The sequence below is a fragment of the Juglans regia genome, chromosome 8, assembly GCF_001411555.2.
Source record: "Juglans regia cultivar Chandler chromosome 8, Walnut 2.0, whole genome shotgun sequence".
Classification (NCBI taxonomy): domain Eukaryota; kingdom Viridiplantae; phylum Streptophyta; class Magnoliopsida; order Fagales; family Juglandaceae; genus Juglans; species Juglans regia.
This window is the reverse complement of record NC_049908.1, coordinates 7,442,597-7,459,284: the sequence shown is the minus strand read 5'-3', so window position 1 is coordinate 7,459,284 and position 16,688 is coordinate 7,442,597. Positions and strand designations below refer to the sequence as shown.

At 32.7% G+C, this 16,688-nt stretch overlaps 2 protein-coding genes across 3 annotated transcripts; both read left to right on the top strand.

Moving 5' to 3' along the window:
- Positions 1-932: 932 nt before the first annotated feature.
- LOC109004277 (L-ascorbate oxidase homolog) lies at positions 933-9,393 on the top strand. Its single transcript, XM_018982784.2, has 8 exons — positions 933-1,360; positions 1,471-1,580; positions 5,846-6,116; positions 7,035-7,137; positions 7,707-8,052; positions 8,238-8,600; positions 8,742-8,820; positions 8,926-9,393. The coding sequence occupies exons 1-8, from the start codon at positions 1,199-1,201 to the stop codon at positions 9,136-9,138; spliced, it is 1,647 nt and encodes a 548-aa protein (XP_018838329.1). The 5' UTR covers positions 933-1,198; the 3' UTR covers positions 9,139-9,393.
- A 1,223-nt stretch (positions 9,394-10,616) lies between these two features.
- On the top strand, positions 10,617-15,832 carry LOC109004276 (T-complex protein 1 subunit beta). Of its 2 annotated transcripts, XM_035693474.1 has the most exons (13): positions 10,617-10,749; positions 10,835-10,882; positions 11,039-11,095; positions 11,183-11,239; positions 11,523-11,588; positions 11,703-11,814; positions 12,088-12,216; positions 12,615-12,686; positions 12,966-13,081; positions 13,467-13,543; positions 13,662-14,147; positions 14,806-15,121; positions 15,441-15,832. In XM_035693474.1, the coding sequence occupies exons 3-13, from the start codon at positions 11,090-11,092 to the stop codon at positions 15,585-15,587; spliced, it is 1,584 nt and encodes a 527-aa protein (XP_035549367.1). In that variant the 5' UTR covers positions 10,617-10,749; positions 10,835-10,882; positions 11,039-11,089; the 3' UTR covers positions 15,588-15,832. The 2 variants fall into 2 exon arrangements, with proteins under 2 accessions (XP_035549367.1, XP_035549366.1); XM_035693473.1 differs by lacking the exon at positions 10,835-10,882.
- Positions 15,833-16,688: the final 856 nt, after the last annotated feature.

Genomic DNA, 16,688 nt, shown 5'->3' with positions numbered 1-16,688 from the left:
TAAGATAATCCAAGAAATGTGAGCATTTATTGTAATTTTTTTAAGAGAAATGATATTTACAATTTTAAGATGTGTAAATTATAGGAGTGTTACTCGCATGCGGGGCAGGGGCACGTGTTTTGTCACCAAAATAGTTGGCACTTGGCATTTTTTATAAGAACGAGATTCTTACATCTTTTTGATTCTTTGAAACGATAAACAATAAAAACAGAAAAAGGAAATTGTAGGAAAAAATCTATTTCTAAGTCTCTCATTTTTTACAACAATGCATGTTGAAGAATGTCTTAGATCATAAAAAGAATTATGAAAAATGATAGACATACAACAATTTTTATAACTCTTTATACAATTATATTTTAAATTATGTATTTTATAAAATAATTCATAAAAATAACATCACTTTATATAAATACTTTTATTTAAAATATAATTATATAAAACATTATAAAAAATATTGGGCGTATATCGTTAACACATAGTAGTCAATGACAAAAAGATCTGAATGATGGAGCATCTTCTTGTTCGTGTATGATTGTATCTATGTTCAATGGATAAAAAAATTTTAAAAAAATCGGTATCTCCGAAACAAGCCAACATACCTTTCATTTCGGATTTTCTCAGTAATACATTTAAAAAGAAAAATAACAGGGGCTTAGCAACTTCAACCACAATACCATCTTTACAGAACCATCCTGACCCAGACCCCCCCAACACGACTTAAGTCGTGCTCCTAAATGCTCATAACCACATGACATGTCCACAACAAAGTGATCAGGGGGGCCACTGCGTGTTAAAACTCATCACATGCGCTCTTCTCTCTTTCTTCCGCGTCCAAACAAAACCTCCATGTTTCAAAGTGCGAGAGACCAAGCTCATATGATACTGTTGTAACTTGTACCCCACTGCTACCGACACTTCCCAGAATTTTCTTTTATTTTTCCTTTCTTTTCTTGCTGTTTTCTTTTTCCCTCCCATTCTTCACGAATCACGGCTACACACCCATCTCACCACCTCTGTAAAGCACTTAAATACGTGCCATGTTGCTCATCATTTCCTAACCTCACCTCCTCTTCTTTAAAACACTGCCTCTCGCTTTCCATCTCTTTCAGCCTTTCCCAACTAACACACTCACACACGACGCACAAGGGAGCCGAGCTGTGCTAGGCAGAACTTCCTGCCTCTCTCTTGGTTGAAGGAAATGCCGCTAAACTTGGCGGGAGGAAGTGCACTGTTCAGTGCCATGCTATGTGTGGCGGTTTCTCTTCTCTTCCTTTCCCTCGCTGGGGCCGAAGATCCCTACAAGTTCTTCAACTGGAACATCACTTACGGTGACATTTACCCACTCGGCGTTCGCCAACAGGTTTGTGGCTCAGATCTGCTGGGTTCTTGGTGGTATTTTGTGATCTGGGTTGTGCTTATTTTAGTTTGATCTAATGGACAAATTACACCCAACGCGCGCGCGCCTTGTAGGGAATCCTCATCAATGGACAATTCCCAGGCCCTGATATTCACTCCGTCACCAATGACAACCTCATTATCAACGTGTTCAACAACTTGAACGAGTCCTTCCTCCTCTCCTGGTACATTTTCTCTCTCTCTCTCCCCAAACAAATATCATGTGCAGCGGTTAGCGCGCCCTTGGATAAACGACAGATTCGGTGTGTTACATGATGTTCTTGTACGACACTGCCAGTGTTAAGGGCATATTTGTATTTACATTGGTTTGCACTGGACTAGGCCTAACTCTGCTCGTACATTTTCTTAGATTATGGTCAAGAGAATGTCTAATGTGCCCACAAAAATACATAAAAAGGTTGTCTAATGACTTGGGGTTAGTTTCACATGCATTAGCTTTTTTTTAAATCTCTCTTGTTCTTTATCCCCCATATTTAATGTGAATCCTAAGAGAAAACCCATGTACTGGACATTGATCTCATTAAGATCTCACTTTTTGGGTCGGACTCAGTATATACAGTCACGGGTATAGAGAGCAGAGTATGTCTCGTTTGGTTACGATGATTGAGATGAGATGAAATGATATTATATATTCAAACCAAGCTTTAAAACATAAGAAGAGAGTAGCCCGTGAGCCATGAGGAGTTCAGTTCGTTATTGGAGTTCATAAATGCTGTCACTGTTATGATTCATTGCATGAGAATTGGAGTAATTTCTCCTTATAAAATCATGAGCAATGATACAAAGACATGTTTTAAAGTGAGAATATTTTTATAAAGTTATGTTATTTTTATAAAATATTTTATTAAATTATTTTTTATTTTAAAATATGATTGTGTAATGTATTGTAAAATATTATGCGTAGTTATCATTTTTCTAAAATTATATACATTAGTGCTGAGGGGATTAGGCTTCTTTAAACAGAAAGCGACTCTTCTGACAGAAATAGATGGGCGGGGCGGATTAGTGGGAAGCTTTTTAAACATTTCTCAACTTATTATTTATAAGGTTATGTTTGGGTACTAAACATTCCTCAACACTTTTTAAGTATTCTTGTACTTTTGAAAATATTTTACATACCAAACAACTTAAAATACTCTCAATGGGACCCACAAACCCACTTCAATCTCTACTCATAACTATTCACAAACATTCTATAATACTTATCACTATTATATATAAATAAAAAATAAAATCACTATAATATATAAATAAAAAATAAAATCACTATAATATTTATCAATATTAAATAAAAATAAAAAATAAAATCACTATAATATATAAATAAAAAATAAAATCACTATAATAAAATAACTATAATATAGAAATAAAAAATATTTATCACTATTATATATAAAATCATTATAATATATAATAAATAATAAATAAAATTACTATAATATTTATCACTATTAAATATAAATAAAAAATAGAATCATTATAATATATAAATAAAAAATAGAATCACTATAATATATAAATAAAAAATAGAATCACTATAATATATAAATAAAAAATATTTATCACTATTATATATAAATAAAAAATAAAATCACTATAATATATAAATAAAAAATAAAATCACTATAATATATAAATAAAAAATAAAATCACTATAATATATAATAAATAAAAAATAAAATTACTATAATATTTATCACTATTAAATATAAATAAAAAAAAATCATTATAATATATAAATAAAAAATAAAATCACTAAAATATATAAATAAAAATAAAATCACTATTATATATAAATAAAAAATAAAATACTATAATATTTATCACTATTATATATAAATTAAAAATAAAATCACTATAATATATAAATAAAAAATAACATTACTATAATATTTATCACTATTATATATATATAAATAAAATCATTATAATATTTATCATTATTATATATAAAAGTAAAATAAAATCACTAAAATATTTATTAATATTAAAAAATCACTATAATAAAATCATTATAATATTTATTATTAAAAATCAAATCACTATAATATTTATGGGACCCACACATTTTTCAACTACCTACTCAAAAGTTAACAACTCAACATACTTCACACATCCAAACAACTCAAAATACTCTCAATGGGACTCACAAACTCACTCAAATCTCTACTCATAACTATTCACAAACATTCTCAACACTTCTCAACACTTCTTAACACCCAAACGTACCCTAAGAGTTTTAGCTGTCATCCACTCTTTTAGGGATTGGCCACCAACTCCAAACCGAGGATGGTGACCTTTGTCTACGTTCAAACTAAACATCTGCACAATTTTATCATCAAAATATCTTTTACAGTTTAAAGAAATAATAATAGAATAAAAATTGAATTATTTATTATATTTAATGTGAGAATTTAAAAAAGTTGTTTTGAAATTTTAAAAAAAAATTAAATTGTTTATTATATTTTGTGTGAAAATTTAAAAAAATTGTAATAATGAGATGAGATGAGTTTTGAATCCAAACCTTATTATCACGATTACGACGTACAAGTTTATAGGTCATAGATTTGTCTATTTTTTTTAAAAGGGAGTGAGCGGAATTTGTCATAATGTACAAAAAGAAAAATAGGTGCAATATGTAGGTTTTATTATAATCAATATTGGAATTTATATTTATATTGTCTCTGGGCAGCATATAATGCTATGGAGTTCACTAGTTCTCCTTGGATTGTAAATTTAAAAATTACAAAAAGAAATTTATCTACTCGAAAAATGATTTTATGCAGTGGATAAACCATTTCATTTATGTTTATCGCTTAAAAGACATCTTAGACTCCCAAATTTTTTTCAAAATTCAAAATAGCCCCAAAATTTTACTTATAATTCCATGTATATAGAAATTGGCCCCCTAAAAAAATTTATATTTTCTTTAATCCCATATGTTTTCTAAAATTTTGTAAAATTTCAAAAATGTCTCTCTCTAGTTTTTTTTTTCTTATAACCCCTAGATTTTGTATAATTTCTATATATTATCTATTTTTAAGGATGTGGCCACATTAAAATTAAATTAAAACTAAGATTAGGAGAAATAATAAACTATTAACATTGACCTCAAAGTTTTTTATTATACAATATTAAGTTTCTTAATATAAAATCTAAAGTGAAAATACCAGAAAACTCATTTCAGATTGATGATTTATATGAAAAATAGTGGTGATGATTTATCCTCTAAATTTCATTGAGCTAGGAAAAGTTTATTTAAGGTCTTAGTTGTAGTATTTTATGCTTAATGTGATACCAAAATAGATAGATTTTACATGAAATTTGATAAACTAGCTTAAATATTAGAATGAAAGATGACATTCTAAAATATTACTTGATAGTTTATACGAAAAAAATCATTTCTAAATATTTCATATTTACAAAAATAATAATGGATTAATATTATTCTATGAAATATTATCGTAAAAAATCTGAAACAAACATTAAGTTGTGTTTTTTAAATTTTATTTCTACATTATTTGAAAAATTATCAAGATTTAATTTTATATATGTTTTATAATTTTGTAATAATTTTGGGGGCAATCACCCTTTGTTTTTATACATGAAGAATTTATCAGATATCTTTTAAAGCAGGGATAAGATGACATTTTCACTTTTCACAAAATGTCCTAACTTAAAATATATTTATATAATTGCTCTTTTATTTATGTCATGACATGTTATTACAAGTAAAGAATATTGTTTTAAAAATAAAATAAAAATAATACATACTATCGAACTCGCCTTATAAAAAAAAAAAAGAGTTTTTAAAATTGTTGCTCGAATTTAAAAGTTTCACAGTTAAGTGAGTTTTATATATTTATTATTTATTTTATATTATCTAAAATTATAGATAATAATAAAATATTACAAGACTCATTCTATATATCTATCATTCTCATGTTCTATAGGGTTTAATTCTTCTCATCTTATCTTATCTAATCATTATAATTTATTTAAATTTTTATATAAAATAAAATAAAAAATTTAATTTTTTAAAATCTTAAAATAAAAATAATATTAAAAAATATTTATAATAATATTTTATTAATTTTTTAATTTTAATCTCAATTATTAAAAACAATCGAGGGTTTTAATGAAACTTGATTGACACCTTAGGTGACTGCAAGCTGCTAACAATTAGGCAGCTGAGATGGCAGTCTCATTCATTATCATGCAAATCTCGGAAAATCAGTGCTTATTGAACATGGGCATGTGCAAAACTTTTTTTATTTTTTATTTTTAGATAACGCACGATAAATCTCGAACATATGTGAAAGATCAATAACACCCAGGAATGTTCTGTTTTTGCATAAAATACATTATAGATAGTATGTAAGCAATGAATAAAAGATGTTAATTCTGTTTTCGTTTCTGGTATCTATAGGAATGGAATTCAGAACAGGAGGAATTCGTTTGAGGATGGTGTATTCGGAACAACATGCCCAATACCCCCGGGGAAGAACTTCACCTACATTCTCCAAGTCAAGGATCAGATTGGGAGTTATTACTACTTCCCTTCCCTCGCATTCCACAAGGCTGCCGGTGGGTTTGGAGGTATCAGAATCCTTAGCAGGCCACGAATCCCTGTCCCCTTCCCTGACCCCGCCGGCGATTACACTGTTCTTATCGGAGATTGGTACAAGTCCAATTACACGGTAATTTCGCTTTTTCTCTTTCAGCATTCGCTGGTAATGGAATCCTCTTCAAACTCGAGGATTTTAATGTTTTGATTCTCTGGGATTGTCACCTTGCGTTTGTGTCGGTGGCATATGGGGGTTCTTTGCTGTGAATATTAAAACATTCAACTTTTTAATGATGCTTCCTCTCTGCTGCCAGCTGTTTTCCTGACTACCTTTGTTATTGGAAATTGGAAGAAGAGCACATTCTAAAGCAAACCCACTACTGATTTTTTTAGTTCATAAATACCACAATTTGTACAGGGAGAGCAGTTGAAAAACGCCAACATGCTTCTTTTTTTCTTTTCTTTTTTTCCTGTCCTTTTATACTGGTTGTCCCTTGTTCTGGATGCATCTTGTTAAACTATGTCAGCAAATCTACGTGTTTTTAGGGCCCTTTTGGCGTTTGCTGACTATGGAGATGATCATATTTTAGAACACAATTATTGTATGTTACTTTCCATAAATGTCTAGCACATGGTGGTATGGATTGTTTTAGATCACAGACCATGTCCTGGTTTGTGGGTCGCACATGTCCTCCCTAGTTTCATCCTAGATAATTCCGATCGGTGAATCCCAATGGATAAATCGTGTTCAACTTATTGGCAGTGATGGAGTATGACTTTGTTTCTGGGCATAAAAGCTCTTCAAATAAACAAGTAAAAATATAAATTGATATTATACTTATTATTTTAATAAACTTTTTAAAAAACTCTCGCTTGAATAAAAAAAAAAAAAAAACTCATTATAGTTCAATTTTAGTTTATGTGAACAATTTTTTCGTTTATTTAAATTTTGGTGTGTTTATTTAAATTTTAGTTTATGTAAACTTTTAACGATAAATGCAGGTTTCAAGCTCGTACTTGGTGTGTAATGAATTTATGTATGTCTGTGCAGGCCTTGAAGGCTATTCTAGATCGTGGTAAGAAGCTGCCTTTTCCTGATGGAATCCTTATCAACGGTCGCGGACCCGGTGGTGTTTCTTTCAATGTAGAACAAGGTACGATCTCCTTCAAAATCTGCCAAGATTTTCTCGTATATAGTAAATTCTCCTTTGTTGTGTCTTTGCTACCTTTGTCATGGACTTTTGGATGGACAGTTAAAAAACTAATGGAAACCCCCATTTTTGGGACATGCTATTTAGACTCTTTACATTGGGAAGGTGTGAGGATGAAATGATAAATTGGATCAATATCTCTCTAAGTTTTTGTTCAAAATTGAATGCTTCAAACGAAAGATAGATAAAAACGAGTTCTACAACATTAATTGAGCATTTAATGCTGCTTATAGAGTAGATTTCATGCATCTATCTGTCTCCCACTTGAAATGTTTAAGTTTATGCAAGACTATCTTTTTCTCTATAAATCTCCCTCGATGGCATTGTGTTTGCAATTTTTTAAATTCGATTAGAAGCCAATTGTATATATGGATTATTCTATATGTAATGTTAAAGAACTTTATGAGCACCTCGTTAATATCCATATGTTAATGTGATAATTAACCATGATTATTTTGCTGTCAATTCCCATTCATGGCCTAACATTGTAGTCTGTCATTATCAATTTACAGGAAAAACCTATAGGCTTAGAATATCAAATGTTGGGTTGCAAAACTCCCTCAACTTCCGCATTCAGGGCCACAAGATGAAGTTGGTGGAAGTAGAAGGAACTCACACTCTTCAAGTCACCTACTCCTCGCTTGATGTTCATGTTGGTCAATCTTACTCTGTTCTAGTCACTGCCGATCAGCCTGCACAAGACTATTACATTGTGGTTTCCTCTAGGTTCACCTCTACTATACTCACAACCACCGGCATTCTTCGTTACAGCAACTCCGCCGGCAAAGTCTCAGGCCCACCCCCTGGTGGACCTACCATTCAAATTGACTGGTCTCTGAACCAGGCCCGCTCTATCAGGTACATAAGACCCATGTCATTCCTCTCTTTTTAAATCCAGGCCTGTACTTCTTTGTACAATAACACTTTTGCCTTGTTATTTTTTATTTATCTGTCAATCATTTAATATCACGTCAAAAAAATATTATTGCAAACTCTAACATTGACTTTCATACATATGGAACTAATCATCATGTTGATTACAGGACTAATCTGACTGCAAGTGGACCAAGGCCGAACCCACAAGGCTCGTATCACTATGGTCTAATCAACACAACCAAGACCATCAGGCTACAAAGCTCCGCCGGTCAAGTCAACGGCAAACAAAGATATGCAGTAAACAGTGTATCATTTGTCCCAGCAGACACTCCCTTGAAGCTTGCTGATTACTTCAAACTTGGAGTTTTCCGTGTTGGGAGTATATCCAGCATTCCTACAGGTGGTGGAATTTACCTTGACACATCAGTGATGGGTGTTGACTACAGAGCATTTGTCGAGATTGTATTTGAAAACCCTGAGGATATAATTCAGAGCTGGCACCTTAGTGGCTATTCTTTCTGGGTGGTTGGGTAAGTCACCATATTAACATTGCATAATATGTGGACTCCATGCCCGAGTTTGTTTCTGAACCATTGCTTGCCTTTTTTTTCTTTTTGGGGTCTGGTTTTTCTTGCTCTGACGAATATCTAAAAACTCTGCAATTAACGCAGTATGGATGGAGGGCAGTGGACTACAGCTAGTAGAAACCAATACAATCTCCGAGATGCAGTTGCACGTTGCACCACTCAGGTGAGTTTCAACGCCATTTTCGTTTTCGCCAACTCAGAGATACCTCGGAAATTTAAACAAAATAACATTAACATGATGGTTTTTTTATTCTTGGTGAGAGTGCAGGTATATCCCAAGTCGTGGACTGCTATATATGTGGCGCTTGATAATGTAGGAATGTGGAACTTGAGATCCGAGTTCTGGGCACGACAATATCTCGGACAACAGCTTTATTTGCGGGTTTATACTGAATCAACTTCACTCAGAGATGAATACCCCATTCCAAAGAATGCACTTCTTTGTGGAAAAGCTGCAGGCCGACACACACGGCCTCTCTAAGCTAATAGCAAATAAATACAAGAATCCGCAGTTGGATAGTAGGGGGGAAAGCCTGTCTAGCTTAGAGGGATTTTGTGTTGCTTCTTGATATTAGTATTGAGTGATTTTAATGTATCATTAGGACTCCAAATGACCTTAGCTCGAGGTCGCATTCTTTTCTAGAAAGACTCTTATCCCCTTTGTTGTTCTTAAAGTTTTCATACCTGTATTAGAACTATATATATATATCTATATGAAGTAAGGTGATGTTCTTCATGATCAATTCTTGTTGGGTCTCGTATACTGACATACCCTATTTTATTTGATGATTTTTTTAAACCATAATTATTGTGTTCGAGCTCAAACATATGAATATTTAGTAATTATTCGATATTTTTTAAAGTACGAGCACATGGTAATCTTGTTTTATCACAGGATTTCATATCATTAAAGAATTTTTTTTTATATATTATAAGTAATTTTCATGTACTTTTTATGATAACGTTGGAATGTAATGTTATTGACAATTCAAGTACCTAGAAATTTTATTTGCATAATATTTTTAAATTGAAATATTTATAATCTTGGTATTTATTGTTTAAATCAATAAAATATTAATGCCATAATATCTCTAATCTTTTCCCTTGATCATCATCGAGATTAGAGAGCAATTCACATTCGAGGAAAAAGATGTACCTACATGAAGTCCACCAAAATTCATATTCGAGGAAAATATGGCATGTACTTGGTGTAAGTTTTTCGTCAAGGATATATATATATAGTCCAAAACTAAGAGAAGTGATATGAATATAAATGGATTACACAAAATTAAAGTTACAAATTGACGTATTTTCATGAAATCCGTTATATCTACTTTATAATAAAAATAATTTTATAATCAGACATACTACACAAGTGTTTGTGGATTTACTTTAGAAAATAATAAACCTATAATTATTTTACAACTATTCTACAACTTTACTTAAAATGAAGAGTAATTATATAAAATTAAAATTATCTTTCAATAAAATGGCATAATTATATTTGTCAAAAGAGTGTGCTGGCTTGCATACTTTAAAATTATATATAATATTATTCAATTTAAAACATGTTATAACATAATTGTAAAGAAGTTATAAATATATTATTATCAGTTTAACTTTTATATCCCTTAACAAAAATATTAACAAAAAAATTTAACTTTTATATAATATTTTATTTGTTAAAATATTTATCTAAAATTAAGCGTGACTTTATTCTGAATATTACGTGCAGATTAAAAAATAAATAATAAATGTAGCAACACTATAGATTTATTTAGACATTGAGATGAAATGAGATGAAATGAAATAATTTTAATAAAATATTATTTTTAATGTTATTATTATTTTAAAATTTTAAAAAATTAAATTATTTATTATATTTTATATAAAAATTTAAAAAATTTATAATAATAAAATGAGATTCAATCCAAACCCAAACGACTTCATATCACCAAGTGCCTGTAGCATTTAACTATTTAAGTGAGAAAAAAGCCAAACCTTGTGTGTCGCCTTAACGCTCGTTTCGGCGGGATCCAGTGTCTCAAAATCTCCATTCAACCTCTCCGTCTTCACGATTCTTCGAGACCAGGTAATGGAATAACTATACTTTAGGGTTTCGTTGTGTTTTCTTGAACTTTTGGGGTTTTATTCCGCTTTTATGCTTTCTTTTGCAGTATCGAAACAAGCTCACAGTTCTATCTCACTCTTGAATCTTTAATATAGTATGTTATGCGTAGTATTTTCTTTGTTCCTTGCTTGTTCGTTTGGTTATTGAGAAAATGATTAAGGGGAGGAAAATGCTGTAAATATCACTTATATTTTGTCTGGTGATTTGCGAAGGGTTTAAGTTTCGGTTTCTTGTGTTAATATTGCTTCAGATAAATTACCTGAGCATCTTGGTTCCAGCTAGCCTCACTACATCACTCTTCATGGCGGTATGTTAGATGCTGTTAATTTATTGTTTTGTTTTGTTTCTTTAATAATTCTTCAATATATTTTCTCTTGCTTGAGAATGTTTGTAGGTCGATAGAATTTTTAAAGATGAAGCTAGTGAAGAAAAGGGGGAGCGTGCCAGAATGGTGAGTCTCATGTGAAAGTGACCGATATACATATTTTTTGTGCTATAATATTGATGTACTAAGTTACCGATAAAAAAATATTGATGTAGTAAGTTATAAAATTCATTAATGAGAATCAAATTAGTTTCTTAAATTGGGGTGTTGGTACTTATAACAAAGGGTATCAGTACTGCTGACTGGATTCGTGATTTTAAAATTATAATATTTTGAACTTGGTGCATCTTTCATATATTTTATGTTCAATATGAGCAGAATGGCTAAATTAATTTTTTTCTTTTACTAGGCATCGTTTATTGGTGCAATGGCAATTGCTGACCTGGTCAAGACAACCTTGGGGCCAAAGGGGATGGTAAATTTCATAATACTCGAGGGTGTTGTCAAATGTGATGATGCCGTTCTTTTAGGCCATTGGCCTCCATTGTGAACTTAATTTATGGCCTGACTGTTGATTTGTATTTATCAGGATAAAATTTTACAATCAACAGGCAGGGGACGTGAAGTCACGGTCACAAACGATGGTGCCACCATCTTAAAGTCCCTTCATATTGATAATCCAGCTGCTAAAGTTCTTGTTGGTATCCTTGTAATTGTTCTTTGCTTGATGATCATGGTTTTGAGAATTTATTTTATAATTGATTAGTAGTCTTTTTGTGATTGACAAAGATATTTCTTTTAGCAAAATGGCTTGTTTCATATAAGTATATGTCAATGGAACTTATGCTAGTTTAACTATTTAAAAAAATGGAACTTATGCTAGTGTAAGTTACCAAGCCAATATTGGACACTGACCACTAGGAATTTATTGAATAAAATATCATATCATTTATCATCCTTAATTCAAGCATCAGACATTTCAAAAGTTCAAGATGATGAAGTTGGTGACGGGACAACTTCTGTTGTTGTCTTGGCTGGGGAACTTCTGAGGGAGGCAGAAAAGCTTGTTGCAGCAAAGATACACCCAATGACCATTATATCAGGTCTGGATGCTTAAGAATTATATGTGATCTTCTATTATTTTGCTTTCTTTGTGAAGCAGTATTCTTATGTAGGTTTCTTAATTGCTAAACTAGTAGCAGGGTATCGTGAGTTTTATTTATTCTTATCGTATGTATAATGTCCACAGCGGATGATTATCGTTTCAGTCAACTGATTGCTTCTTGAAATACTTTAGAAACTTATTCCTGCAAAGAATGAGATTTGTTTCCTTTGCTTTGGTAGTGTGTGTGAGTCTGCGTGCATGTATTCATTTGTTTGGCATGTGTGAAATACTTTGCAATTGTTTATTACTTATAAAGACAATAAAGTTTGCCTTATGTGGTTACCATCTTTGGCATGTGCAGTACCAGGTTTTCTAATAGATTATTTGGTTGTTTAGGTTATCGAATGGCAGCAGAATGTGCACGAAATGCTTTGTTGCATAAAGTCATCGATAATAAAGAGGACGCTGGTATTGTTTAGTGTTCTATATTAACTTTATCATCATTTGTATTTTGCTTCATTGCTTTCTTGATTGTGGGAACTGCTGCTTTATTTCTTCTTGAAAGATTTTGTTTTCATTGAGATCGTTTTGATGTGATAATGGTGATTACTTATGGAATAAGCTGATGTACAAGCGTGGTGCTTTAAACAGGGATGGCAACTTCTAATTTGTGTGACCAGGCTTTGAGTTTCCTTAGCCTTCCTTTATAATTTTATGTTTAATGCATATCATCATTGGATTATGCAGAGAAATTCAAGTCAGACTTGATGAAGATTGCAATGACTACTTTGAGTTCCAAGATACTCTCACAGGATAAAGAACATTTCGCAAAACTGGCTGTGGATGCTGTTATAAGGCTCAAGGTAATTGGGGAACCTTTTTTCCAGGAAATGTTTTCAGCAATAAAACCCTAGTAGTTGGGTTCGAACCCTCAACTGGGGACCCATGGTCCTTTCAGCCTGAAAGCCATTGGCAATTTTGTGGCTTATGTAGTAGAGAAAATATCTGATTTGTCGTGCAAGGCATCCTTTTTATTGAACTTTTAGCCATGTTGCTGATGCCAATTGTGGGGATTAAGGTCAGTTGACTGAAGTTGTGTTTTTAGCCATCCTTCATGCTCGTTTTAAGAAGAACGTATTCTTAATGATGGGATTATGTTTTACATAGTTCTTTTGACTATCTTGTCACATCATGGTGGCTTTTGTATTTATAATTTTTTTTTATTGATAATGCTGTTGGAAATGGCAGGGAAGCACGAACTTAGAGTCTATTCAAATCATTAAGAAACCCGGAGGATCTCTAAAGGAATCCTTTTTAGATGAAGGGTGGGGCCTCTAAACTTGCAAGCTCCTTATTAGCTACTTCTCTGCACCTTTCTTGATGATGACATTTTTATGTTTTCCGTGAGATGTTTGTTCTTATGGGAGTTGCATGCTTGTTCAGATTTATTCTTGACAAGAAAATTGGCATTGGACAACCAAAACGCATAGAAAATGCAAAGATTTTGGTGGCAAACACCGCGATGGACACAGATAAAGTGAAGATATATGGGGCACGAGTCCGTGTTGATTCAATGTCCAGGGTTGCTGAGATAGAAACAGCTGAGAAGGAAAAGATGAAAGAAAAAGTGCAAAAGATCATAGCTCATGGCATCAACTGCTTTGTCAACAGACAGTTAATTTACAATTTTCCTGAAGAACTCTTTGCTGATGCGGGCATACTCGCTATTGAGCATGCAGATTTTGATGGGATTGAGCGCCTTGCTCTAGTTACCGGTGGTGAAATTGCATCAACATTTGACAATCCAGAATCAGTTAAGCTTGGACACTGCAAGCTCATTGAGGAAATCATGATTGGCGAGGACAAGTTGATCCACTTTTCTGGTGTCGAACTGGGTGAGGCTTGCACAATTGTACTGAGAGGTGCAAGGTATGTAGCCTGAATTTTCTTTCTTAATTTTTCTCTCCTGTAAATAAGGTAGTCTGCATTCAAATCATATGGTTATGCCTACCGAAGTGGTTTCAGTGTATGTGCACGTGTCTGTGATAAGACACATAATAGGAAAAGCAATACTGGGTCATTGGTTTGAATTATTGCTCCAATCGAGGCATTGTCCGCCTATCTTGTTCTTGAAGTCTGGGACTTTTGTTATCAAAGTTCAAACCATAAAAGTTATAACATACCTTCATTAAAATTCTATTAAATTCAATTCTGGCAGAGAAACTGGGAAATGGGTGTTCTATCGGGGTGATTTAATCTGCAACATTTGCACTTAAGGGATGGATATGTTTTCCCACAACTTCATGAAGCTAATAGAATACATGCCTATTATTTATTCATTTTACTGGTTTTGGGAATATACAAGCTCTTTTCTACAGATAGAATTTTCCTTTATCCTGGTCAGTTACCAGATTTGGTATAATAGTCTAACTGTCACATGTTTGTTTGCTCCTACTTCTTGATTATGTTTTCTTTGGGGTATTATAGATTAGCTTTTCCGTAGCATACTAGCATTGTTGCTTTTATTGCCGGTCATTTGATTTAGTTTCTGAGTAACTTGTCTTGTTTTGCTGTAAACTCTTTACAGCCACCATGTGCTTGACGAGGCTGAAAGGTCTCTGCATGATGCCTTGTGTGTGCTGTCGCAGACTGTCAATGACAGTAGGGTTTTGCTTGGAGGTGGGTGGCCTGAGATGGTGATGGCAAAGGATGTGGATGAGCTGGCGCAGAAGACTCCTGGGAAGAAGTCTCATGCTATTGAAGCTTTTTCACGGGCACTTGTGGCCATTCCAACAATCATTGCTGATAATGCTGGTTTGGACAGTGCTGAGTTGGTTGCCCAGCTCCGTGCTGAGCACCAGAAGGAAGGATGCACTGCAGGGATTGATGTCATCTCTGGATCTGTGAGTATATAAAAAGAATATGTACATTTCGATTACACGTGTGCATCAATTTTGATATGGTCAATATTGATTCACTGGTCTACCTTTGGGATTAACAGATCCAATATTTATTAATTTTGAGATGAACATCAATTTTGATCGGCCTGATTCATTTTCTCATTTTATTAGTGCACCCTAGTTCCGGCCAATGTTTTTGGTTTCTATTTGGTTGGAAAGAGCCTTTGATAAGTGTGTTTGCTTAGAACATGGATTGTTGGTTGCTTTTCTATGAAGTCGCATCTTAAATTTCAAGTCTTGATGGAACCTAATGTCGTGGCAGGTAGGAGATGTGGCACAGCTGGGAATCTCTGAATCATTCAAAGTAAAGCAGGCCGTATTGCTCTCTGCCACAGAAGCTGCCGAGATGATTCTCCGAGTTGATGAAATCATCACATGCGCTCCACGGAAGAGAGAGAATAGAATGTGAAGATGCATTAGATCATTGGCTAATTGAGGACCTCTTTTTGTCATCATGTCATTATTGTATTGCCGTGTTGGATGGGAAACATGGCAATTACTAATGTGAGATTTTGAAGCAATTATTTTTCCCATTTTGGGAAGAGCTGTTGTTGAGACGGGGCTTCTGAGAGTCCTGTGAATGTGAATCCATCATCTCTTTAATGCATTTTAGCAGTCTTTGAGTAATGAGCATCAACTTTCGCTGTTCAGATATGCTTATAACGAGCTGAGTCTCTGTTCAAACTTCAAAGCCTTCCCTACTCATTCCTACTTGAGCTAGTGGCCAAGGTTACGGGGTTTCAATATCTAAGAAGTTCAATGTGAGGGAAACTCGCTGGACGGGTGTCATTCTAATAAATCAGGGGTTCCACTTTTGCAGTTTATGAAGTTCAACTCATTCGAAAGAAGGAACAAAACAAGTAATAAATTTTCCAGTTTTGTGGTATGAACTATACTAAAACGATGAGATAGAATACTGTGATGTTGGAGAGACGTCCGGATCTTCTATCCAAATCCGATTACACGGCCCGCGGCTCAAATACTGAGTTCGGCCTATGGTTCATTACCATTGATCAGGTCAAGTTGTGGCCCAACAAATATTGAAAGAGCAAAAATATAAAAAGAAAGAAAATGATATGTAGAAGAGAATTATTAAATTTATACAAAGATATTATAAAAGTAAATTTACATAATAATGTGGTTTGACTTTGATGTACTAATTTGCAATTTCACATATCCCTTCAAAATATGTCAATTTATAAATAATAATATTAATACATTTATTAGGATGTGTAAGTTCTGTATATCTTTTTTTTTTTTAAATAAAATTTTTTTTTTCAGGTAAATTTTAGATTTATTTATTAAAAATTCGTGTGACTTGCATAACCTAAGACAATAAGTGTCTTTGTAATGAAATATTTTCCAATACAGAAAATCGGACTTTAAAAGTTTTCATGTAATGTTTTTCAAAAATATTATATAGACCATGGACACCGTAAATTTATATTTAATATACCGATGGTGTGGAAGATTTTAATACACATAGTAGTATTGTTGGGTCTGGAAAAGT

Bases quoted from the DNA above. Each gene is read 5' to 3' on its own strand.
- LOC109004277 (XM_018982784.2), top strand. From the start codon at position 1,199: ATGCCGCTAAACTTGGCGGGAGGAAGTGCACTGTTCAGTGCCATGCTA. The intron at 7,138-7,706 runs GTACGATCTCCT...ATCAATTTACAG, and splicing joins TTCTTTCAATGTAGAACAAG to GAAAAACCTATAGGCTTAGA. The intron at 8,053-8,237 runs GTACATAAGACC...TGTTGATTACAG, and splicing joins AACCAGGCCCGCTCTATCAG to GACTAATCTGACTGCAAGTG.
- LOC109004276 (XM_035693473.1), top strand. The intron at 14,148-14,805 runs GTATGTAGCCTG...AACTCTTTACAG, and splicing joins ATTGTACTGAGAGGTGCAAG to CCACCATGTGCTTGACGAGG. The intron at 15,122-15,440 runs GTGAGTATATAA...ATGTCGTGGCAG, and splicing joins TTGATGTCATCTCTGGATCT to GTAGGAGATGTGGCACAGCT.